This window comes from Plectropomus leopardus, chromosome 13 (genome assembly GCF_026936395.1).
Source record: "Plectropomus leopardus strain MGB_pleo_1.0 chromosome 13, ASM2693639v1, whole genome shotgun sequence".
Taxonomy (NCBI): Eukaryota; Metazoa; Chordata; class Actinopteri; order Perciformes; family Serranidae; genus Plectropomus; species Plectropomus leopardus.
Window position 1 is genome coordinate 21,401,235 of NC_142188.1, and position 25,353 is coordinate 21,426,587.

Genomic DNA, 25,353 nt, shown 5'->3' on the forward strand with positions numbered 1-25,353 from the left:
TCCAAGCCTGTTATACGTCTGAAAATACTAGGCAATCACAGAGCACAAGGGCAGGCCCATAACTGTCTAGAAATGTTGGACATACTCATTGGTGATGTCACCCATTGGCTTGTGGACTCACATTTTGAAGCCTTGACTTTGGCATTTTGGGCAGGCCATCTTGGATTTTTGTAGCCAGATGTGAACGTATTCAGACAAGGTGGTGGAGTTGTGGAGGAGCGTGAAGTGGCCCATCGATTATGATGACGCCCCACAGAAAGCCTGTCACTTACTGCGGTCAGGCCCTTAATTGTGTATAACTTTAAGCCTTAAAAAAATCTGATTGGCTTTTGGAGCCAGCCTTGAGTGGCCATTAGAGGAACTAATTCTATGTTGGCTTCATTGTCATCCCTGGAGGTTGCTGTTTGGGTTGAACTAGACAAAAACACTCATGGGGAAAAATTGCTCCACCTGTAACTATAGTCCTGGAGTACACCTGTATATCACTGCATTAAGGGGAGAAATTTAACCACTGGAGGACAGCAAAGACAATGTCTTTTAGGTGGTGTTAAGTTACTCTTTAAAAAATCAGAACCTAACCTTAAAATCTACAGTAACGGTCTATAAAGTAGAACATTTGTTTCTGCTGTTGCTCCCTGCAGTATAAAAAACATGAAACTACTTTCTAATGAACCCTCTTTGTATCGCAAGTCTTTATCCCCCCTTTGATGTGGTCATTTTGTACTGTACCAGCCTTGAGGTCTGTCTTAAGTGCTCCGATGTTTTCTCTCTCTCTCTCTCTCTCTGTTTATTAGGTTTTGTTGCTCCTATAATTTTGGAGCCGGCATCTTATACCCTCTAATAAGGATGACCAATCATGGGGGCAAGCAGCAATGCCCCACTTTTAGTCTCCACTTAATTTAATTACATCAAATTAGCAAAGCAGGGAGCGAGAGGGGGAGAGAGAGGATTAAGCCTTTGCAGCTTATGAAGGCAGGTTGGACACTGTCAGCTGTCCTATGCAGAAATGCTGCTTTGGGATTGTCTTCATTAGAAGGAGCTTAAAGCTCATAGGTCCTTGGATATTGTTAAAACAATACTGTGGAAATGGACTAATTAGAATATTTGCCTAGTCTAGCCTAAAGACTACGGGTAATTGCTCGAGGACTTTAAATTTGCCCTCTGTGTTTTTTTTATCCATGTTTGACTCAGTACCACTTATCATTTACATTTAGTCTTATCAACAACTTACATTTTCCATTATTTAAATGCATTAAAATACATTTGCTGTATCAGCCTAGGTGTACATAATATATCAGTCTTAAACAACAGATATAACTGAATACTGGTGGCGGAGATAAAGTCTCTGCGCAATGAACTGTAAAAGTTTATATCGACTGTGCTGTATATGTGCCAATATGACCAGACTTATTAGGGCAGCACAAAGTAAGCAGGAAGTCTACGCTCCAGGTTGATTTAGCACCTCTGTCCACTCTGCTTTCTGCTGACTGCAAAGAGAATAGCTCAGCTCCAGCCTTCTGATAAAGACTGAAGGGAGGATTTATCACTTAAAAAGAAAAAAAAAAAAGAGAGAAACGTGAAAGGAAGCAGAGCAGAATGTGGCGCAGTATACAGTATTTCATGTTGTGGGTTAGTTTCATGACAGAACTGCAGCAGTTATAGACTAGCTGGTAAAATTGCTCAATTTCCACTCACACAATAAATGTGTTGGCGGTGCACTAAAACAAGATTCCAATGATGTATAAAATGGATGAGATGCTCGCACAATACGGCAATCCTGTGTTTTTATCTTGTTGAGGGAATCCTTGTCTCTAGCGTATAATTTAAGCGGTCACATTAAAAGTTTGTTTTGCTGTCATTTCAGTAGTATGTCGTACCGGATTGTTCCAGCTTCCACCTGTGATGAAACCTTTTCTCATGCCTGCTGGTTCTGTTCTAACTGCCTATCCCATTATAAGGGAGGCAGTTGTTTGTGCTGAGAGAGGATTAAGACAAGTCAACAATCCATAGCCTTTTTAGTCTCCCAAAGGGCTGCTCACACACCACTGAAGATAGAGAATGGCTTTTTCCAGGAGCAAAGCTTGAGAGCGAGGTTTAAATTGTTGAAAGGACCTCGGTATACTGCAATGGAACAATGAACAGATACAGAAATAGAGATTGGGTTGGGTTGGGTGGGGGGTTGGGGGTGGCCACAGGGATCTAGCTGTATCCACTATACCTCGCTTTCCAGTTTTCACTGTCCAGCTGAATTTTCTTCATTTAATCCCACGGGACAGACAACCAGAGGCTGTGCTTTAACTGCCTACCCCAAACAACTGGAAGAACAATTGCTCTCGACTCATATTTTCAGAGCTGCTGTTGTTCGCTGTACTTAATTATTCGACACACAGAGGCTGCCAGTCAAAGGTGGCAGGCAATTAATCACCTCACATGTCAAAGCTTTTGGTTATGTCAGCTACAAAAATGACACCTGACAGGAGGGTCCGATTTTCCAGCATGAAACATTGTTCATGATTCATTATAATTACTTTAATCATGAAATTATAAGGAAAACATTTTACAAGTAATTGTTCTAATAATTATAAAGAGATTTTGTCTTTTTTAAAATTATTGTGACTCTTTTTAAATGATTTGGTCGAGTCAAAAGCTGCGCACTCAGAACGCGCCAATTAACAATTATGAGAGTAAATTGATTTTTGGAAAAGTACTAACTGCATTTTCCATTTACAATGCCTCTTAATCCAGCATACAACAACAGTCACCTTCACACTGTGAAACCCTTTGCTTAAACCAATCACCATGAAAACTCTTAAATGAATACAGAGGTCAACTCAGGACAAAGCTAGTCTGGAAAAAAGGATATTTTAGTGTTTCAGAAAAAGGTTAAAGAAAACCTTTAAAATGCCCTACATTATGAGACTGAGCACAATTTGCATAAGTTACAAGCTTGAGTCTAGACTGCATCTAAGATTGCCACCTTTAAGCAAAAGCTCTGTGCTTAATTCACTTAGAAATAATTAATATAATTTCCATCTTGATTTGACCTCTTTAACCCAGGAGTCTGCTTTTCTGCTTTTCTAAATACCAGGGGCTATGTTTTTCTAAGTCAGTGGACTCAGCACAAAATCCGCGGTGCAGTGTTTAGACAGCCATGACAGGATGTCCACAATGCATGTGTGGCATTGGTGGCAACTTGGTGGAATACATTATTAGTAGATGTAGTTTTCATCAACAAAGCTGTGCGCTCTGACAGCTCTGATGTACAGCAGAGAGAGAAAGGATCTACCACCAAAAAAAGCTCTCTCAAGAGAACACTCGTGTCCTTGTGCAAAAGGTGCAGAAATGCCCGCAGCGAATATGTGGCTCTTTAAATTTAATTAGCTTGGGAGGAGGTAACATATTAGGCTACTGTGCTGCTCTGGTGCTAAGAGCTTTGTTGCCAAATGAATGAAATGGTTCAGTGACATTAGGTGGAGAGCCAAATGGAACCAGCAGCCAACTACAGGGGTGGTATGGCTAAAAGAGAGGTGAATCCATGAGCCTATTCCTCATTCATTGTACAGCCACGTGTGGATATACTTTGAATGAAAAAAAAAAATCAAGCTATTTTTTCCTGCTTCAGGGAATTGCATCAAAGTCAAATTGGCCTACATATCCATAAGAATACTTTGTAAGCTTCTGAGTAGAATCTGTACATGGACATGTGACTTGGTAAAGGCATGAAAGTAGCACAGCACACAACTGCAGTGCACCGAACAACCTTTGAACCTGGACTGGAAGGTGAACGGGACAAGCAAAAATCCCAGGTGATCCGTAATACCACAGCTCCTGTCCCCCTGCTTTGGAGCAGTTGAGTTCACAGCATGTCGGCAGAACACCAAACTGGCACAGAGAAGAAAAACCCTGACAGAAATGTCACCTCACCAACACAAAGCCCCACCGTGTACCGACAGGAGAGTACAGTCCTTACGGTCTTTTCTTGGAAACATTGTCTGCTGCATAGAAGAAATGTTTTACATTTATAGCAGCAGCAGCAGTGAATAAATCAGACATAAACTGTATAAAACAAATGCTTACAGTATAGTAGGAACAGTCACTACTGTAGCTGAACAAAGACAAGATCAGTACTGATATTCCATATCAATCAACAGAATGTTATACAGAATAGCTTTTGTGTTTTTTTCATACAATGTGAGTTCATTTAAAGTTCCAGATTGTCTTTATTAATATAAAGCAGGTAAAGGTGCCATAAAAATATTGCGAAAGTATCAAAACCCTTAATCAACATAGAAATCTGCACAGTCCTAATCAGAAACTTTGCCTTTAAATGAGACTTTTGGACATCAGTGAAGCTGTGATGTCACAACTGTACTGTTCTGTATCATCAGATTCATACAAACAAGATATTAAGTTAATATAATGTAATACTTCTGTTTTTTCTGTCCAAAATATTCTGAAAGGTTTTAGAAACATTCATGATAAAACCTTTTTTCATTAAAGAAAATTGTAAAATAATTCTATTTACATGAGAAATTGTATCTAGAGTAAATAAATATGACAGAACTGAGAGAAACTGATGGAAAGAAGCTGGGCTTGATCATGTAAACAAAGCCATAGATTTGTTTTAATAACCTCCACACTCAGTCACTAGCAAACGTGTTAGGGCTGCAGGATATGAGAAAAAAAAAAATACAATATGTGATAACATTGTTGAATATCGCAATAACTTTATCATTTGCAATAAACAGATGTTAACATGTTCTTTCTTCCCACTGCTTTCACTGTGCTGCTAAAATACAGCAAAGTTTTTTTTTTTTATTACATCATGAAAGGAAATTATATAGCAATCTCTTATTGAACAAAACAAATATTAAACCGAATACAAAATGTACCAATAAAAAACAGAATGATTAAGTGTAGTTTCCAACTGATATTCTCTTTCAACAACCTTAAAAATCCTGAAGGAAACTTTGATGATGAGTAAAAAACTTGATATTGTGCAGCCCTGACATGTATGCACAGGTAAAAGATAAATCTGAAAGCCGAGGTCCCTTTGTCCTGCAATTCTTTTGCCCGCTGAAATAACTATAAGACTAGCTAACTGGGGAAAAAAATCCACTGTAGTTTAGACACATAATCCATTGACATTTGAATAATCAAATCATGTTTTTTCCTTTCTTCCATTATTACTGGTTCATGTCACAAGATGCTGGAATAATACTTGATACATTTTGTCTGGCAAAGAAGCCCAGGGAGGAATGATACTGCAGCTCAAACAAAAATCCCTGTCTTATACAAATAGGCACATATCACTATATTGGCATCATTATTTTGGATCATGGAGTGTGATGTAGCATTTAATTACACACTTGAGGCTGTGTGAATGGTGCCCTTATTCGAGTGTCTCTGTGATTCACAGCTTTGTGATGTCTGTCGAGTTAGTACATGCTGCTGAAAAGATGCAAGTTTTGCTCATAAACTCATATTCTATTTACCACCTCATCTCCTCGCCTACTAGACCATTTAATTGTCCTAAAATGTAAAATATAGTGAGAAAGGTAGATCAGGGGGAAGAAAAAAATTGATCAAGTTGACTCACAATTTTCCCTCCCGGCACTAAATCTTCAGGAGCATTGATTGGAGATAGCTCCTTTACCAGATACCGATAGTGTTTGATTGGACAATAGAGTCCTCATAAATCGTGGTAATGATTTCTCTGGAAACTGAAATTGCAATCCAATAGACATCATTAAGCTTCTTTTAATTGTACTCCTACCAGGGGGGGTCACACACCAAAGATTAACCCAAATCCTTAATATAGTTTGGTCGTTTTGAATAGTCCGGTTGATGAACAACGTGTAGCGATTTATGTAAATGCTCACCTACTTATTCCTTTCACAGTCACAAACAAGTTTAAGTGCTTCACAGGTTTAACAGATGTTGTCTTCATTAAGCTCATTTTCACTGCATTAATTGAATACAGTATATGTTTAAATTAAGCCTGGAAGACGGTGTTTTTGCTTATAATCAAGATAAATAGAAAAGGTTACTTTGAAATTCCATCCGAACATGAAAAAAATAATCTCAAAAAGCTATACTATACTCCTCATCTCGGGTAATCTATTTTTGCACACCAGTCATTACGGGAATCCTTGGCAGCAAAAAGAGAGAAATGCAAGTGTTGGGTGCTGACAGAAAGCAGATCCATAATGTCATCTCTCCTTTTCATATTTCCATCACAACTATGTAATTATGATTGGATTCCTCCCCAGTTTCTCGGCAGAGCTGGTAATATGAGGCTCGTTATAATGGCCGTGTTGGAGGTCAGAGGAAAGACGGTCTGTGGGCCTGACCTTAGCTTAGCAGTGTAGTCAAACAGGCTGCCTGTATCCTAACCACCCTGCAACTGCTACACCAGGGCACCGAGCCAGTGCGCTTCCCTTCGCTCACACCTATCCGCCTCTTCATGTGGCACTGCTCAGTTTATTTACCATACAGCGCTTAGAAGGCAGTTTGCTATATGCTCCTGCTTCCTTCTCAGCAGAAATGGACAGTAAGAAGTCGGTGCCAAGAGGGCTCCAACACACAGGCCACGCTTGCTTCCCTGCAGTCTACTATCCCACACACCTCTTTGGCCAAACGCAGGAGAACTCCTGGGATGGTGCTACATTTTTAATGAAAGCAGAGTGTTTGATCTGCCAATGTTTATCTTCTTTGATGTTAACTGACACAGCAGAGTGCAGCCAGCTCTCAATGTAGTCCAACACGAGGACAGATTAATTCATTATCCTTTAACAGGGGGAGGCTTGTGGTTGAGGAGTTCATCCTGGAGGTCTGTAATAGTCTTGAGTAAGACCCACCAATACCTGCTCCAAACACACTGCCTCTTGGTTTCTGCACCGTGGCTTCTCTGGGGAAATGCATATGAATGTAGGAGATTACAAATGGGGATACATGAAGCGAGAAAATCTTAATTGCCTTCTGTTTTGTGGGTCTTGTGCTGCACTTTGCATGTCAAATTCCCCCTCATTGTACCTTGATCTCGTCCTTTCATTTCATTTTTTTTGTAATTATTATACAGCAGGTGAATAGAGAATCAACTGAAACTCTTGTCAAATTAAAGAGACAACAAACAGCCAAGTATTTCCAGGACACTACTGTATCTAATGACTACAGCAGATCCATATCGGGGCCCAGCGTCCCAGGAGAGCGCACAAATAACAAATATGGAGCCAGTGCATAATTACTCCCACCACTGGAGTTACACGTGCACGTGTCTGCTGATTTCATGCCACTGCACAACTGTGTAGGTGTGCATTAGCCATGTTTCTCCATGTATCTTAATCCTCAACAGTCCCTCAAGGAGTCTTTCACTAGTCTTTCATGCTTGTGTGGATTTCAGACTGCCAGGCAACATTATTATCTCCACTCCCTGAATTTTCTTTGGTACCATTTATATAATCTACATGTCAAAGAGTAGTTAGCTGAGTTGACCTTTGGTGGCTTGACATGAGGGTCTGCTGTTTATCCATTCAGCTTAAGGGTGTCACTGGCAAGATCTTCACACCAGTCCACTGAAATGAGCAATCTTTATAATATAGTTTTTTTGGGTGGGGGGTGGGCGTTGGAGGTCACCAACAGTAAATAAGCTGTCAGTGGGATAAAGTGGGTGTCAAATCGTATGAATAGACAGAGGGGGAAATGGACGCTTAAGGGCCCAGTGAGTTCCAACACTGACATGGTTTAAAAGAGCTTAATTATAATAAGCTGGAGCATGGAGCAAGTGTTTGGTGGCTTGAGGGGAAACTCGGAGACAGTGACAACAGTCCAGCGCGAGCTACATGAATTGGAGATTGCTCTGTGAAGGGGGCCAACATCAGATATGCATTAGTGGAACAAGGAGGGTTTTCAGCGGTAGCCGGCAGACTTCATGAAAAAGAAATGATTCCTGCCTCGCAAATATATTACACATAATGTCTTTCCCTTTGTAGGACTCATCAAGCATCACAACGCTTTATCCATTAGGCAAACAAGAATGCTTACAGTGTTATTTCATTACGTTTTACAAACGCGAGTTATGCTTTATGAAAACAATAAATCCCGCCATGGATCCGTATGTCCCAACATCATTTGTTAATCACATTATTGTTAATTAATGATGCAATTCTTTTTAGCTAATGGTCGACAGTGTGTATTGACTCAAATGAGGGAATGAAACTGGAAAAGGAACTTGAGAGTAGAGTGACGCGCTTTAATCACTGCACTCCGGAGAAAAGCCAGAGGGAGGAAAACAACAGAAATATATAAATAAATGCAAAATATATCGATAGTTTTATATCCTCATGAACTGGTTTACAAGAAAATATTGGAATTACAGTCAGAATGATTTATAATCTATTGTTCAGGCTAAGGCTGTTTAACTCCATGCCCCTATGAATATTAACACACTCTCTCTCTCAAACTGTCTCTCTCTCTGGCGCTCTCTGTGTGTCTCCTTCTCTCTCTCTCTCACACACACACACACACACACATGTAAATGCATAACACACTAGCAGAGCTCCTTGTCTAATTTTTCATGAAGATAGCTGTTTTTATGCTAATCTGACAGCTGCATTCATTTTCAGGCTTTCTCACAGGCATTTATTTCCCAATCACATACTTATTCATTCCCAATTGCACACACATATACACACTTTCTTCCGCGAGCATACTTTTCTATGTCCTGGCAGAAATGAATTGAAACACTATCCTAATGAAGGTTTCTAATTGGGAAGAAATAGGCACTTACATGATTGAGACAACTCTAACAACTCTGAAACTGTGACGCACTGGGTGGTTGGCAAGCATCAAAACCTGCGACTGTGCCTTTATACATGAACATGCTCTCACTTTTAATAGACCACTTCCTTCATTAGGCGAGACGGACTTATTTCCAACCATCAGTTTGACTAGGTCACTGGCATAATGCCGCAAGGCTCACTCTCACTGAATAGCTACGTAATTAGAACCACTCTTCCATCCACCAGGTCGTGTTCAGACCTTTCATATGGCTGCTTAAAACAACAAGCTAATGTAGCAAGACAGGAAGTAGCTGGTTTGGAGGTCACAAGGAGGGCATAATTGGACCAATCAGTCAATAATGCTGCCGGCTGCGTCTGCCTTTGAGGCTGCTAATGAAGCGCAAGAGACGGTGGAGGTGCCCGCTTGGCACGCTGGTTACCTGGGCACAAGGGACACGACTGCAAAATCGCTAACATTCACTTGTATCTTTACTCTCTTGAGGTGAAGCAGGCCGTGGCAGTAAAACTGAGTAATTATGTAGCATTACGAGGAAAGCGGCAACAGTACCTGCCTTCCTCATTTCCTCTGAATTTTCCCCTTCTCATGAATTGACATGAGTGTACTTAAACCCTCAGAAGGGGCTGAGAGCTGTTCAAGAGTGATATGTTGCTCAGTGCTTTGCAAAGTCATTACTCAGCACAATGAAACACTTCAACCTGACGGTGCTCTGTACACACGGCGCTGATGCAGGCTTTGCTGTGTTAATAATATGTTTGTGTTGACAGTCAGTGGTACGCACTTTTAAGGGGGGATACACTATTAATGCCTTACTTGCCCTCTCTCTCTCTCCTGTTTTTTTCTCTAGCGGGAACAACATACATATTTGGGCGAGATGGTGGACTGATCACATACACGTGGCCGCCAAATGACCGTCCCAGCACGAGGGCAGACCGGTTAGCCATTGGCTTCAGCACGCACCTGAAGGATGCTGTGCTGGTGAGGGTGGACAGCTCCTCTGGTCTCGGAGACTTCTTGAAGCTCCACATCGTAAGTCAAGATCTGTTTATTGGCATGCTTTTAAGTGCAGTACAACAAAGTACTCACAGTACACTGTATATGCAGTTAATTAGGATAAGACATATTTTCTTTATCAGTTTCTTACTACAAATGATGGGTTTCTATACTATTTCCTGCCAAGGTTAAAATGGTTTTGGTCATTTTACATTTCTGTTTTGCTATTTTTCTCACTCTCCCACTGATGTAAAGCGATGGGACACAAAAAGATGATGTCACTTAAAGGACTGGGTATTTGTATTCAATTGCTTTGCGGTATCGAATGAAATGTCCCCGTTCCACGTAGTTTCGAAACTTCCCCAGTCAAATGTTACCTGCATTCAATTTTTTTGCACCCTAAAATAATTATTTGTTTACTTTAGCTCACTGTTGTGTGATTGGCCCTCTACCACAGCAGCTTCGGCCCATACAGTCTGTGGTGAAGTTTATTGCGCTGTATTTGACAGAGATGGCAGTTTAGTCTGCAGAGATGCAAAAAAAACCCAAAACATGTAGTAAAGTATGGCTACTACACGCCTGTTGTGACTTTTTAGGCAACTGACTGTTTTCATTCACGTGATAGGTGTTGGATGAAGTAGGTACAAAGAGATATCAAATAAAGTCCTCTCGTGGCATCGGCATCACCTTAAAGCTACGGGTGTTGTAGGTTTTTATATGATACCCAGCTTTATTGACTAACACCCAGTTGCCTCTCAGGATTTGGCAACATCTCAGTCAAAATCTGATGACAGTTGGTGAGCTGTTTGGTTACTGTCAGTCAATTTTGATCAAACCACACTCACACTGTCCTTTCTTACATCTTTTTTTTAGTGCAGAACTTTAACACAGAAAATCCAAAGATGTTTTTGCAACTTTAGTGTCGCTTATATAGTCATGAATTTTTTATATTATAGAGCAATACTTGAGATTTGAAGTCAAGTTTTCTGGGCTTTAATGGTTATGGTAATTATGTTGAACTCTATAACCACAAAAGAGGGAGAAAGACATGATTTAAACTGCAAGTGCAACATTCATGGCCATTATTTACGCTGTGTGTGGTAAGAAGGAGCCCATGCTGTGTGCGTGTTTGTGTGTGCAGCAGGAACTGAGGGACATGGTGCAGTAGTCAGTGTTGGTTCCATACAGTGCATCTCCGACCTGGACATAATTTTGCTGGCTCCCACGTGACATTTTTCTCGCTAGTGCCCACTTACTGACAAAATCAGTCATTAGCGCAGGAAAGTATGTGCTGTAGACAATGCGGCCCCCCCTGCTGGCTAGAGTGGAACACAGTGGAAATACTGTACATTTTACCTTTTTACATAACCTTTTATAATAATAATTGTAACAATTTTATTTAAAGTGCTCTTAGATGCATTATTCTGTCATAGTTCAAGTATGAAAATTATAGTACACTTGAAGGATAAAAATGAATTACATGTACTGTAAGTGTGCTGACTGTGTGCCTTCACTTTAGCTTTAAGTTTAGAGGAACTGCTAAACACAACTGGTCATAGCAAATAAATAGTGCAGAAAATAACAGGAAATTGCACATCTCTTCACTTTAAAGAGTCCGGAACCAACTAAAAATACTCTTTATGGAAAAGTGTCTAGTAGTAAAAGTGAGGGCACACGTTATCTGTACATCCACAGGTACATTTTATTCAGCATTTACACTGGTCTTTTCACTGCCTGACAGCTTTTTGCCTGTAAGTGTTTTCTTATTTTGTTGATAAAGAATCCCAAGTCCTCTCTTGCATACACAGCAGCAATAAAACCACTGTTGACATGTGGAGGTGAGGTGACAAAAACAAATGCTATGCACACAGAAAGTACTGACAGGTGGTCGACCTGAGGACAGGAAGGATGGACATCTGTCGGAAACATTACACATCAACAATAAGTTAAATGAAACACCAAAGATATGCACTTATCCAAGGCAGACCCCCGCTACTGGAAAAAAGTCCCCACGCATGACAACACTGATGCTGGCCAGGAGCATACATGAACATCGCACACACACGCACACACACACACACACACACCACAGGAAAGCTGCAGATCAGCACACGTTCACAGATATGCAACTGGACTTGAAGTTTGCCTCAACCCCAGCTGCCCACGCACTGATATTTACACATACAGTAAGCACACAGTGACATAAGAAGGCCTGTCCTGAGGACACAGAGCAGCCCTGATGTTGTTCCTGTGAGACACCTCCATACTTGCTCTGCGTGGATTTTCTGTTTTGCCACATTTTTTCTCCCTAAGCCTCAGGGCCAAGTGATTTTTTAGCCCCTAGTTTTCAGTCCAGGAGTAACTGGCCAATTTAAAAGGATACAACCTTTTTCATGCACACCATTCATCACCAAATGCCACGCAGGGATGCCAACAAGATGTTCAAAAGAACATGAATTGGAATATGGGTGTAAAAGGACAGATGTGCTCTCTCAGATGTGCAAATGCTCCACTAAGATCCTCACGCGTTCTGCAGCTTTCTGGGCTCCCGTCCACCTGCACGAAAACACCTGAACAGGGATAAAACAAGCGAGATTTCCTTTATACGCTATTTTCATGTGAGTGATGAAAAATGTCCTCTCCAACGATTTGCATAGACAGGGCGCCTTTTTAAATTAAATGGCACAACAGGGCTTTGCTAGGTAGCTCATCCCAATGCAGCACTGAATTAATATACATACAAATTTGCTCACTTGCTTGTACATCACGCACACTTGCTAAGTTATTGCTGAACAATTCACACACTTTTGCATTTCATTTAAATATCATGTAGTTAATTCTCATTCAAGCCCTTGTGACCAAAGGGAAAGGTGAGCTCCCAAAACTAATGATGTTTTCAGCTGGTGCAGTGCAGACATACTAGAAAGCTGTAGCATGTGAACACCTTGAAATATATTTCCCCTATATTTTGCAAATTTTTCTGTCTACACGTTACACAAAGAGAAGTTTGCTCAGAAAAGAAATAAGTGCATATTGTAGAAGACAGTCTCAGGCTGTGTGCTAGGTGTTGGGTTCACTGTTGACTATACAGTAGTGATGAATGTTAGAGGTTGGAGACCTGAGCCGCACAGACAGGAGAGGTGAGAGAGCAGAGTCTCACATGGTATAACAAGGCGCAGAGATCATGCAGCTTAAAGCAGATGCACGCGTAGCCTTGTTGATGAAATGTGCAGCACTCCATTGACATTTTACAGGGGGGAAATGTTGATAAGGCATGTTCTTACAGCAGGGGCAGTGGGTTGTGAGAATCCCCTCTCCTCTCGCATCAGCAGTCACTCTGAATGCTTCCTCTTATTTATTTATTTCTGCACATTAATCTGGGGGCTTTGTGAAATGTTGCATTTCATTAGAAAATGAGAGAAGCGTGAGAGAAAACACAGAGAAGGCAAGCATGAACGAGGGGCACGAAGGTCACGCTCTTGATGTTTGTTCATCTGGTTACTTAAGATGAGCAACATGGCTGTTGATTACACAAATAGCACAGGATGGAAATGACAAGATTTTTTATTCTGTGTCTCTGCAGCAGTATTTTTGCCAAATGCTATAAATAAGACACCACATTAAAATTCTATAAAATCCTTGTAAAACTGCAAATGATGGCTGATGAATTGCCATCGTGTTTTAAGTGTTATTAAAGATTTGTATTTGAACAAAGTATAATTGATCATAACATTTAATTGTCATAGGAGATATTTTCAGAGCACTGTGCTGCAGCCCTATGAAAGAATAGCAGAAAATTAAATCACAATATATTATGAAATAAGAATGCTTATGATACAAACCCTCTAGATATGTGCTTCATGCTTCTGTCTTCTCCTCATTAATTACACCGGAAAGGACGTGTTTTACAGCACTCCATTAAACACAATGAGCTGTGCAGAATTGCTACTTTGATGCATTTCTTGTGCAAGAATAGCAGCACTCAGCTAGTCACCTGCAAGAACCTTATCTGGTTGAACTATTACTTGGTGGCTCGCACTGTAATGTGAAATAAAATAACATATAATGACTCTGTGGCCCATTTTTCTATAGGAGGTTACTTAGTTCCACTCACCTTTGGCAAATTGTTTCATTTTCCAGAGTAAAATCAGCATATCATCTAACATGTGACAGCCTGTCAATTGCCAGTATTGAATATGTATGGACCAATTTTTGAGTTGTTAGTTTATTCTCAGATAGACAAAACAATATATCATAAGGCCGATTCCCAGTGGTATTCCCCCCATTCCTTCCAGTTACTTCAGCTCTGAGCAGAAATGTCTTAGGAGGAGTGTATCTTCAGCTGTATGAGATGGGATTAGACCAGATTTCAGTATTTACCCCCCCTCCTTTTCCATCCTCTACATCCCTCACCCCCCTAATCTCCTGCTCCCATTTCATGATGACAGGAAACCCAGCGGGGCTTGAAGGACGCCATCTCAGCTCGCACTCTCAAGAGGGAATTTTCTGAGTAATATGTGGAGACTATGATTTAAATGCACCTCAAAGGAATTGCGATCCTTCCCCCGCCTCTCCTTTCTATCGCAGATAAAGACAATGACTGTGAAGTCAGTGAACCATCAAATGTACGACAATCACTTTCCTCAGGCTCATTACTGTAGCACACACGGAAAGAGGACTGGATTCATAATAATGCCTCTGCCGAGTCTCCAATTATGAGGATTCTCCACAATCCCCGATTACTTTTTTCTGAAGGTGAGGCATATTCATGAGGCTACTTGGACAAGTATCCCATGTGGATATAAGACTTGTCTGTACTTGATCATATGCCCCGACAAAGTATCTCAGTAATCTATATATAATTAATTGCGCTGTAGCTGAAAGTCAAATCCAGGGAAATATTCACAATGACATTATGCAAAACAGGGAATTATGGATGCAATGATCCTTGGTGTTTGCAGCACGGTAATCCATACAGAAGAAAAATTGGAACAAAGTTTATACAATGTGGGTGTGCAGTACCTTCTCTGTTAAACATGCTAATACTTTTTACTGTGCAATGTTTGCATAATTTCACCACAGAATATTAAAGTAGAGGTGGATTTTGCATTGATGCCGTGAAGGTATTTTATACCCCACAAAGGAAGTATCATTTATTTTTCTGCACAAACAAGGACGGATGTCTGTTATTGGAAATCCATCTGTACATTTTTAGGAAGCCATTTACTCAGTGAGATGGAGGCTTTGCAGTTGTTTTCTTCCCTTTTTCTTGTCAATGAGCAGCGGTGACAGTGACTATCATAGGCTCTCCTCCGTCTCAGGCAGGGCCCCGAGGGGCCCACTGAGCTTGTTTTGTGCTGGTACTCAATCTCTGTGTGGGGGTTGGGGACTATTCCAAGCACTTTCTTCTTTTCCTCTTTCTAATTGCATGCATCCCTTTAAAAAAAAAAAAAAAAAACAAGCAATGAAGGCACTCTGGCTAAGACAGCGACACTGTGAAGTTAATGTATTCCATAGAGCAGAGGGGATGGAGGAGAAATAATGACTTCTCTGGTGGAGCATTGCTCCCCTCGGTCCTCCTTTAGCTGACTACTAGAAAGGGGTTTCTTCTTCTGATGGAAGACACCTTTAATTGCAGTTTCAACTCCTGCTCTCTACCCTATTAATCATGTAAAATGGCTTGAGAAGTGAGACTACCGGGCCCACTGTCTGAGTATCTCCATTTCCAAGTAAGAAAATGTCATCTTTTATGTGTTTTTGCACTTCACCTTACTGTTGGAGTTATGATTATGCACAGTCGCATGCTTCATTAAGGGAATGTTGTACAGTCTGATTTGATGCTACAGGTGAGAGTGTTACCTGGGAGGTGTGCTGCAGGTATCAAGAGAGAACCAGTGTCACGCTATCCCCCATACTCCTATTAAAACAGCTGCCCAGGGAAGGGATCTTACTCTCATCCACTCCTCCTGTTAAGGTTTTAGACCCAGTAATTACCTCTCATGCTCGATCTGCAGGCAGACTTGGATCAGACCTGCATGCAATACCCACAGGATTCAGTGGTTTACAGCTTTCCTGTGTTGCTTGCTTAGTCAAGGCACATCAATCAGTAACTAGCAGACCTGTAAAGCAACTGAGTGATACCATATTATTGTTGAAATACAGTTCATATCTATTATTAATGAAAAAGAAATGCAACTAAAAATGTATGATGTTAACCTCTATGTGGGCGCAGATTAAGTGTGTGATTTCATATTCAGATTAACATTTTATTTGTCGGGTGTTATTGTTGTGTTTAAACAGTTGTACCTCACAGATCGGAAACCCACTTTCTCTCCACATTACTTTATCAGCTGTTGCTATGGTTACAATCCCAGTATAGGACTGGGCGATTTAGTGCCATGGTGATGATATGCATTTTAAGCAGATTCAAAACTAAAGAGAGCATGTTATATCCAATTTAAAAATGCACTGTCACCTCTCTCAAAACTCAATCCTGCGTGTAAAACCGATTATTGGAGGCTAGTGGGAGAAAATAAAAGGCCAGACCAAGCAGAGATCCTCTAGGTCAATGGTAAAAATGTTAGAAAACTGAAGAATTCATACTAAAGAAATGTTACAGATTTTGAAAGTTACAGAAGTAAAGCCCCTTTGCAACTTTACATACAACATGTAAGGCCATGAATATTTTTGGCATTACAGGTCTAGTGTCTAGAATTGAGTGGCATCTAGCAGTGAGGTTGCAGATTACAACTAATTTCAACTTCTCCTGTGTGCCAAGTATGTAGCATAAATTTGTGGCTGTCACGAAAATGCGAATAGCTCTATCTAGATCCAATTTTTTGTTTGTCCATTGTGGGCTACTGTAGAACAACATAACAGACTCAGTGGAGGAGTAACCACTCTGTGGGTAGATATAAACGGCTCATTTTAAGGGCTCGTTTATACTCCCTCTACGTAGAGAAAGAAACATTCTTTTCAGACGTTTGGGACGTCACTGCCCTCATCCTTCCATGCATTCTTTATGTTGCCATAAATACAGCCAATAGAGGACAGAGTCAAAAGTTTCTAACAACAACAAACAAGGAAACGATGGAGGAGGTTGTAATAATATACTTTTTAACAGAGGCAGCATTACAGACTGCGATCAGTGTGGCTATTCAGTACATTATGACATGTAGACAGAGAATTATTTTCAGTATATTACTAATTCATTTTTTAAATGTTGTGTCCTGTAGTCGTGTTTTGCTTGAACTATGCTACACCTGCTGCCATTGGACTTTTTAATGCCCATTCTTACTGCACTTTAGCATACTGAAACCTTATACACTACAGTGTTTATTATTATTCAGTATTTTTTATTTTTATCAAGTGAGGTTTTTTTAGTATTTATTATTTAGGATTTATTTTAAAGATTTTTTTTACAATTTTATTTTTAAACTTTCCTGTGGATAATTACAGAAGTGCTTGTATGTTATGTGCGGTTGTGTGTGCTTAGCAGTGAATGAACTGCCGCAATAAAAGTAATATCCTGTGACGGATTAATTAAGTATCTATCGAACTATATCTATCTATCTACACTGCCCTCACAACCTCCAGTAGTACTGATCCATTTTGTCCAAATCCTTAAGCTTTCAGAAACTTTGCATGAATATGGATGAAATGAATTCAGACAGAAGGCTTTGTCCGTCTCCTAACATTGAGCATAAATGAGCCAGTAACAAAAAGACAATGATTCTTAGTTTCATGTATGTATCAACTAATGTGAGCATAGGTAGGAATATTATGTACCATTTCTGCCAATGTATTCCCCTAAATCCTACACACTTGACGTTTAAGGAAACAGTGTCACCCACACTTGTTCCACATGACATTATTCGTCATTGAACTGTCACGCTCTAACGAACAGAGGGTAGGAGTAAACACATCCATCGCAAAGTGATTTGACTTTCTATGGTTTGTGTTGACACAAGTCATTCTTACTTCTGGAGTTTCCCCGGCTCACTGGGATGATAACTTGGGACAGCCGAGAGATACCAAACTTTCCATTTTTATCAAAAAGTCTAAAAGTAACAGTGCGTGTTATCTGAGGATCATCAGTAGGACATGAGGTGATAGGAAGGTACTCAAGGTGCATTTTTATTTTCTCCAGTTTGAACAATTTTGTTTTTCTAGTTTTATTCAGCCTTTCATTTTGGAAGATTGTAATGAAAATAAATGTCCACCCCCTTTTCTATATAATACTTTTGTGGGAATAAATTAATCAAAGCACTAGTAATCATAGCTGCATGCATATTAACAAACCTCCTGACTCCAGCCAGCTCTGCCACATTTAAATCCACAACCAGATGCCGTTTCTCTATTTCTCTGCTTTCCCCTCGTTTCACTGAGTGTCAGGGAAAGCAGAACTGCCGTTTGCTATTCAGTATGTTTGGCAGTTTGCAGTGCAGTATGTGGCAAAGCTAAGCTAATGGCACTGTAATGGTGAGTTAATAGCTGACCATGATGAGGAGATAGCAGTGAAAGGCATGGATGGGGGAGCTTCATTGACCTCATTTAGTCCCTCAGTGTTGATTCAGTCACACAAACATGAACCGGGAGGAGAAAGGATAATAGCCCTTAACATATTTCCATGCTCTTCATACAGTTAATGTACAGAATTTGAGCTGTAATAGTGCTGCGATGAATAGTAGTAATAATACGGTACTGGTAAATATAGCATTGATTTAATGCCAGAAGTGACTGATTGTGGCCAAAAGTGTGTATGTTGGAGTGAATAGCCTCCTATCTCTTTTAGTCATAGACAGGGCAGCCACTCGGCTTGGATGATGTACCTGACCTCAAAGAATCAAATCTCATCATCTCCATATTGAGAAGGGACAGCGCTAGAATCACCATTACTCATCTTTCAATTCCAATCATTTCTCAATTTGTTCAAGCTCTTTGCCACTACAAAGCCAAGTGGTCCATGAAGAGGAATGAGTGTGTGTTTGTGTGAGAGAGAGGGCGAGCGAGAGAGGAAGATGTGTGCGTATGTGTATTTGAGAGGGCAGGACAATAATGTGTCTTCACTTTTATTAGTGTAACAAATCACAGTGAGTACAGCTTGTCATTCTCAAAGCTGTACATCAATACATTATAGGCTTGGCTCATACAGAGCAATATTGCCATGGCTAACGTGGGGTAAATTAGATTTCATCGTCGATGTTACGCTGTCAGGCATGTTCGCGTTTCTTCTGGGTTACAAGGTTAAGAGCATTGACATTCTATTTGTTAGCATAGTTCAAATGATGAATTTAGTTTGTGTTAGCTCAACCTTCCCTCTTGATTCTAGTTGGACGTGTTCTTGTAAATAAGTCAGCTTGTTTGACTATTTCCACCATTCACATTTTCAGCAGTCTTCAATGCGGTCTTACTTTAATTTTAGATTTTAAAAATCAAATCTCAGCATGCAGACCGGTATGTGGGTATGTACGCGGAAGAGCGAATGGGTTTGTGTGCGTTTGGGACTGGAGCGTCGCAGCATGGAGTCACCATAGTTGTTGACTTTTGACACAGCTGCCCCAGCCCTCAGGGTGGGATAAAAATAGTCTCAGTCTTTCTCACTCCATTGCAGTGAGCTGAAGAACAGCGTCTCCCAGCTAACGCATATGGAGCACATTTTCTCCAGAATCACTCATATTATTTCGTTATTTTTTCTCTGTTTTTCTCAAATTTAAGATGCCAAGTTTCAACAAATATATCTAATATTAAGAATAAACAGGCTGAAAAGTTACAAAATTTTAAATTATTTTTTCTGCCAAGGAATTGGCATGCAGTATCTTTTCTTTGTGTTTATTATGTACTTTTTGGTCAAATTAAAAAACAAACAAATTATGACTTAAAAAGGTACAGAAAAAGCAACAATATGCTACATAATGTAATACAATAAAACAATAATAAAGAGAAGGCAGAGACTAAAATGGAAAAGCTAAAACGACTCACATGATAAAAGCAAGAGCAAAGAAAGAGAAAAGAGAAAAAAACTGAAGAAAAGTGAAGACAACATTAAAAAGGAAGCCCTAGATGAACTAAAAGCAAGCGAAAAAGATGCCACTTTACTTTTGATTTAAAATTGTCAGTGGTGTAACAGGACTAGATGTGGGGTGGGAGGCTATTCCAAAGCCTCAGAGCTGCAACAGAAAAAGCTTGGCCGCATTTATTGTGTACATTTTGGCCAGATTTCAAGTAGGCCTACAAATAGATATTTTATTCAGAATTCTTTGCAGTGAAAATGCCCCTTACAGTAGTGTCCTACAGTGGGGCATCAATGTTTTATTTCGACTGACAATGCAGATACTAGGAATTATATTAGTAACCAAGATTCCAAGATTACTCACTGCTGTGAATTTTGACAATTTAGTCATTTTCCATCATCAGATCTTTACCCATGAAAGAAAGACAGCTAATGTTATCTAGACTTAACATATCATGAACAAGAAGTACCTTTTAGTGTCTTCCACTTTCTGACTTTGTTAACCTAGTTTTCAAGCTTCCATTAGAAATACAAACTTAAAGTGGACGAGAAAACAACACAAGATGTCAGTTAACAGTTGCCATGGGTAACGGCTGTCCAGAGGCTCGCAGCTCAGAACCTGTTTCCATAGATATGTCCCAAAATGGTTTTATCCTCTTTTGAAAAATGGAGAAATATGCACAAAAGCAGTATCATTATAATTTCCTCACTTAGAAAAGTGAGAATTTAAATTTCAGTTTGACATTAGCACTGAAGGGAAGCGTCTTTCCCGAATGATTAACATAAAGATTTTGAACAAGCGAAAGAAATTCATGTTTGCCTCTACTTTTGTATGTACAACCACACATACTGATACACTGCATGCCAAATCCGCCTCCTGGTGTTTATCAGGGTCGAGCAAAGAGCAAAGTCAATTTGGACCAGGCCAAGTCTGAAATTACTAACTTATACAATTACTCACACATATCCCCGGCAAAGACAGATCTAACAGGGTGCTTCTCAGCTAATTATTTCATAATTGTTGTTGGTGCCCTGTTGTTGATGGCTTCCACAGTGCTTTGTGTGGGGCTGCATGAAATATTAAACAGTCGGCTCGCCTTGTTCTGGTCAACTTAATTACCTTTTTTCACTGCTGCACTGCTCTCATCTCCAGCCCCTTGTGCTTTCCATCGAAGCCTGTTTAAAATATAATACACATGCAAGCATGCTGTTTTTAATTATGTGCTGCTGCGGAAACATTTTGTTGCGGGCCACAGTGGGCGAACTGTTGGTGGTCCAGCTCAGTTAACTTTAATCCCTGATTTATTTCTTATTTTCTTTTCTGTGTTTTATTTTTGTTTTGTTTTATTGGAGAAACTCTCCTGCACTGTGCCAGGAACAAGACAATGATCGTTCTATTGTTACGGTTTGCTTTCACCCCAAAAACCACACAGACTCATAAAACATTAAGAGTTAAATGAGCAGCAGGAAGCTACAGATTGAGAGGCAAGACGTATCGTGTGGACGTATGGAAGTCAGCACAACTGAAACCAATCTTGACTGGGGTTGGTGAGATGGGGAACTATATCCGCTTTTAAAATGTCTCTTGGCTTCTGGGAGAGCAGCCACATTGTCAGCAGAAACACTCACCTCCTCTTGTCCCCCCGTCTATGAATAATGGATTTGGTGACCCTCCCTATGTCTTCCATAGCTGCCAGTCAATAAGTCCATCTGAGGGAACACAGAGATTTAAACTCAGAGTTTACAGCGAGCAGAACTTGACATTCAAGTTAAATATGGAAGGACTTGTGTGTATTTTCTTCATCGTTGTTGCACTTAGGGCAGTCTGTCTGGTCAGTGTCTTGTCTCTCAGCTGCAAGAAACTTACATTATAGCCAGGCACTGTAACAGAGCCCCTGGTTATAGATATCTTATTCCACAGCCTCATCAAAGGAGTAGGTTATGTGTGCGTGTGCACATGTGCATGAAAATATCTCTGCCTCTCTACTATAATAAGAGCTACGCAGTGAAGGCCAACATTGCTGCCTGTGCAAGAGCAAACAGTCCATGACGTGTCAGCAGCCTACATGTGCAGCGCGCCTCATACAGGGAGATCAAACAGACAGGCACATGTTGTTCCTTTGTCCTCTTCTATCCCTCAGGTAAGCACACGAGGTGAGAAGAGCACCCCTGGATCAGTGGCCTCATTCTGCTCAGTTTATCAACCATGCACCTTATCGCCGTAGAGAAGAGAGTTGTTGCAGGGAGAAGGTTTTGTTTATGTCGCAGTAAATGTTGCACCATAGAAGGGGTGTTAAACTTTACAGCTCATTCTGCGGGTCTTCTAAGTAGTTGGTATGAGTGATGGTTTGGTTTGCTTTTCCCAGAAGGGCGAAGCAAACACCTTGACAACAGTAATTAAAAGTGCATGTGAGGCCTAATTCATTTTCTTCTCTTCGTCTCCTCCCTTCACTTGGCCTAATAAATCAGTTATGCTTGAAGTATCTGCTTCTCCTTAACTCTTTAATTCACCAGTGCATTTTGTGAAATAGCCTCATGTCTGACAAGGAGCTGCTATAAAAGGCTTAGAAAATTGTTGTGGGAATTCAGTGTCTCTGCTGGATCCAGACTGAGCTTAACCCTCGAAGTCAAAGTTTTAATCTTCCTTCACCACTGAAGCATTATAATGTCTGATCAGATAGAAAGTCAAAACATCTACAGTGTGTACTGTATAGCTGAAGGTTACTTTAGGTTATGCTGGTATTGTGTATTGTAAGCTCCATTTCGGATGGCTTAAAGTAATACTTCTCTGATTGTCAACCAGCTTTGTGTCAGAACAATGTGGGAAGTACTGTTGTAAACTTTCCTTTATCTAACCAGTGCCTAGATATCGCTCCTGCCCCCACAGCAGAGGACTTTCGCCAGCTCTTGGGGCTGTTGCTGGAACTGCAAGCTGTATTTCACATTTTTGTTTGGCCCATGATTGCCCACTGCTAGCCACCGCCTCACAGAGCATAGAGTTGATCAAGAGATCCACCTGCTTTTCTCTCTTTCTCTCCCAAACTTGGACCAAAATCAATTCCAGAAACATATTTAAATGCCCTGTTTCACTGTAATGGTGAGCGTTCGTGAACAGGAAGTTGATTGTAACACTGCCTTCTGCACAGTTGGGCCGAAAAAATGGAGATCAGACGGTAAAACTAAGCAGCGTTGATCACATATAAACCTAGATTCTGTTACTGTGTTGCATATTTTGCCTCAGATGTCTCATCAGAAACACTTTTTAGATTACGATTTAACTGTAATACCAGATCCGGCTGGCCACCATTGTTTCACATGGACCAGTCCACATTACATCACCCACCAGCGGGAGTGTTGCATTATGGTAGTTGTAGGTTTTCTTTCTCTTGATCAAAAGCACGCTCTATTTTCTCTGCTCTTGGAGCACCATTTTGCATCTTTCTATCGCAGATGGTGTAGTTTTATGTGAGGTCCTTTATATCAGTGAAACACTAATTTAAACTTTGGGGAAAATCAAGACATAAAAGCAACGAAGGGCAGTAAAACTACATAAAGAGATTAGAATAAGATTTTTATAAGGCTAGTTTAAGATAAAGAAATGCTATCCAAGTGTTATTTCATTGTACAAAGCCTCAAAAAAGGCTCCTTTGTAATCAATACTACGACCCCCCCTTTTGCTACACTTTCATCCATGCACTGTCGTAACTTCTGAGGCAATTACAGGCCAGAAAGTCGCAGTTATTTATATGAAAATGTAACTGCTGTTGAGTGCCAGTGTTGCCCAACAGTCACCAGTCAATAGCAACACAAATCGATGGCCGGCCAGCCAGTCAGCCAGTCTGTGCGTGTTTGTTTTTTAATCTATAAACATCCACTCCATAAACTCCCAAACCTTGGTCGTCGTGGCCATTATTATGGTATTTCCAAGCTGGAAGTAATTGTATAATCATTACCACTTCATGAAATCTTAATAGGTGCTGTAGATTAGAGACAAAGTAATGGCATGAGCCAGGAACTTGTGACTCCATCAGCAGTAATATAGATGTCCGAGAAAAGTTTCTGTGTCTGTCCCGAACTAACTTGCAGTGCTCCATTATGTCTCTGGATGTTTTAGTTTTATGATTTTAGCCTCAGCCTGTTAACACAAGGCATAATATTTTACATGGCAATAATGACTACACAATTTATCTGATTAAAAAAGATAAACTACAATTTTAAAAAATGTGGATTTTGTAGTTAACAGCCCAACAGCTGGCAACACAGTTGCAGACATTAATCCTGTAATACACGCAAAACAATAAATTATTCTTTTGAAAAATGTAAGCTACACCACTGCATAAGTGAACGTTAACATGTAATTGCATGTGTCAAAGTGGTTGGGCTGACATTTTATCAAAGGTGGAACCAGAAAGAAAGGTTTGATAACTCTCAGCCCCTCTAGGGACTTCCTAACGCACCCTGGAAAGAGGAAAAGGCAGTGATGGGAGGAGAGAAGCAGCAGTGAACTACTCACCCGCAAGGCCTTATCAGCCTGTCGTATTATTTCACCACAAAGAACCACAGAGGGCTTATCTCACGCCCATCTCTCCGATAAGGTCTGCTGCCACAAACAAAAATAAAAGACAAAAAGGTGGGTGCGAGAGAGCAAAATGACAAAGCGGAGCAAGACTCCCTCAGTATGTTGGCCTTTTATTACCTTCCCCTGCAAGATGACTGATAAAAGCCCAAAGACAATGGAAGAGGGAAAGACAGAAGATAAGTTGGGGGAGAAAGAGAAGGGATAAAGCTGAAAAGATAAAGAGTAAGGACTGTGTAAGGACCCAAACATTTCATTAAAGGAAAAGCCTGATGTTGGCACAGGGGGATGAGGAGGATAAGAAGAAATGAGGGAGGTGGTAGGATTAAGTCTGGAAAAGGACACGAGCATGCATGCACACGCACATAAGTTCCCTCCCTTCTCACTCTTATATACTGTTTCTGTGTTGCCTGTGTATTGGGAAAACCACTGACAGGTTGTCAGGTACAGCCTGGTCCTCAGAATGCTTTGCGACCATTTGTTACTGTCTCTGTGGCCCTCAGACACTCAGATCAACACCAGTGTGCACGTATGGGTATGTGTGTGTGCTCCCCACAGTTGGAAATTATTCAGTATGTGTGACTTCTTTTCTGTTTCATCTCTTTTTTTTGGAAGATAACCAGGCATGCATGAAAAATCTTAGTCTGTGCAGACTCTTGTTGTGTGTGGTGAGGCATGTTACTGCTCCAATGACATGACTTTTTCATTGCTCTTTATTCCAATGGGCTCTGTTACAGTCAACAGCAAGAGTGACATGAAGATTAAAAACAGAAGTGTTCGGGGACAGTGTGTTATGCCTGCTTCTTCTTCTTCCCTCCCTCTGCTCTGTGCTCCACTAGGCGGAGTTGCAGGCCAGCACGGACACAGAGGTCCAGACAGTTCTAATGCACAACATTTATCATTATGGCAGTAGTGCTTGCCACCCTGGCCCGAATGCTCCGCCCTGTTATAAACCACGACTCCTGAAGAATGC

General features: G+C 40.6%; 1 protein-coding gene across 16 annotated transcripts in view; it reads left to right on the plus strand.

Annotated features, from left to right (window-relative positions):
* The window catches only part of LOC121954421 (neurexin-1a), a 283,026-nt gene that overhangs the window by 173,164 nt on the left and 84,509 nt on the right, over positions 1 to 25,353 (plus strand). For all 16 annotated transcript variants that reach the window (XM_088087000.1, XM_088087002.1, XM_088086999.1 and 13 more), the window contains one exon: positions 9,647 to 9,828. In XM_088087000.1, the coding sequence (XP_087943126.1) occupies positions 9,647 to 9,828 (182 nt within the window). The remainder of the gene's footprint in view (positions 1 to 9,646; positions 9,829 to 25,353) is intronic.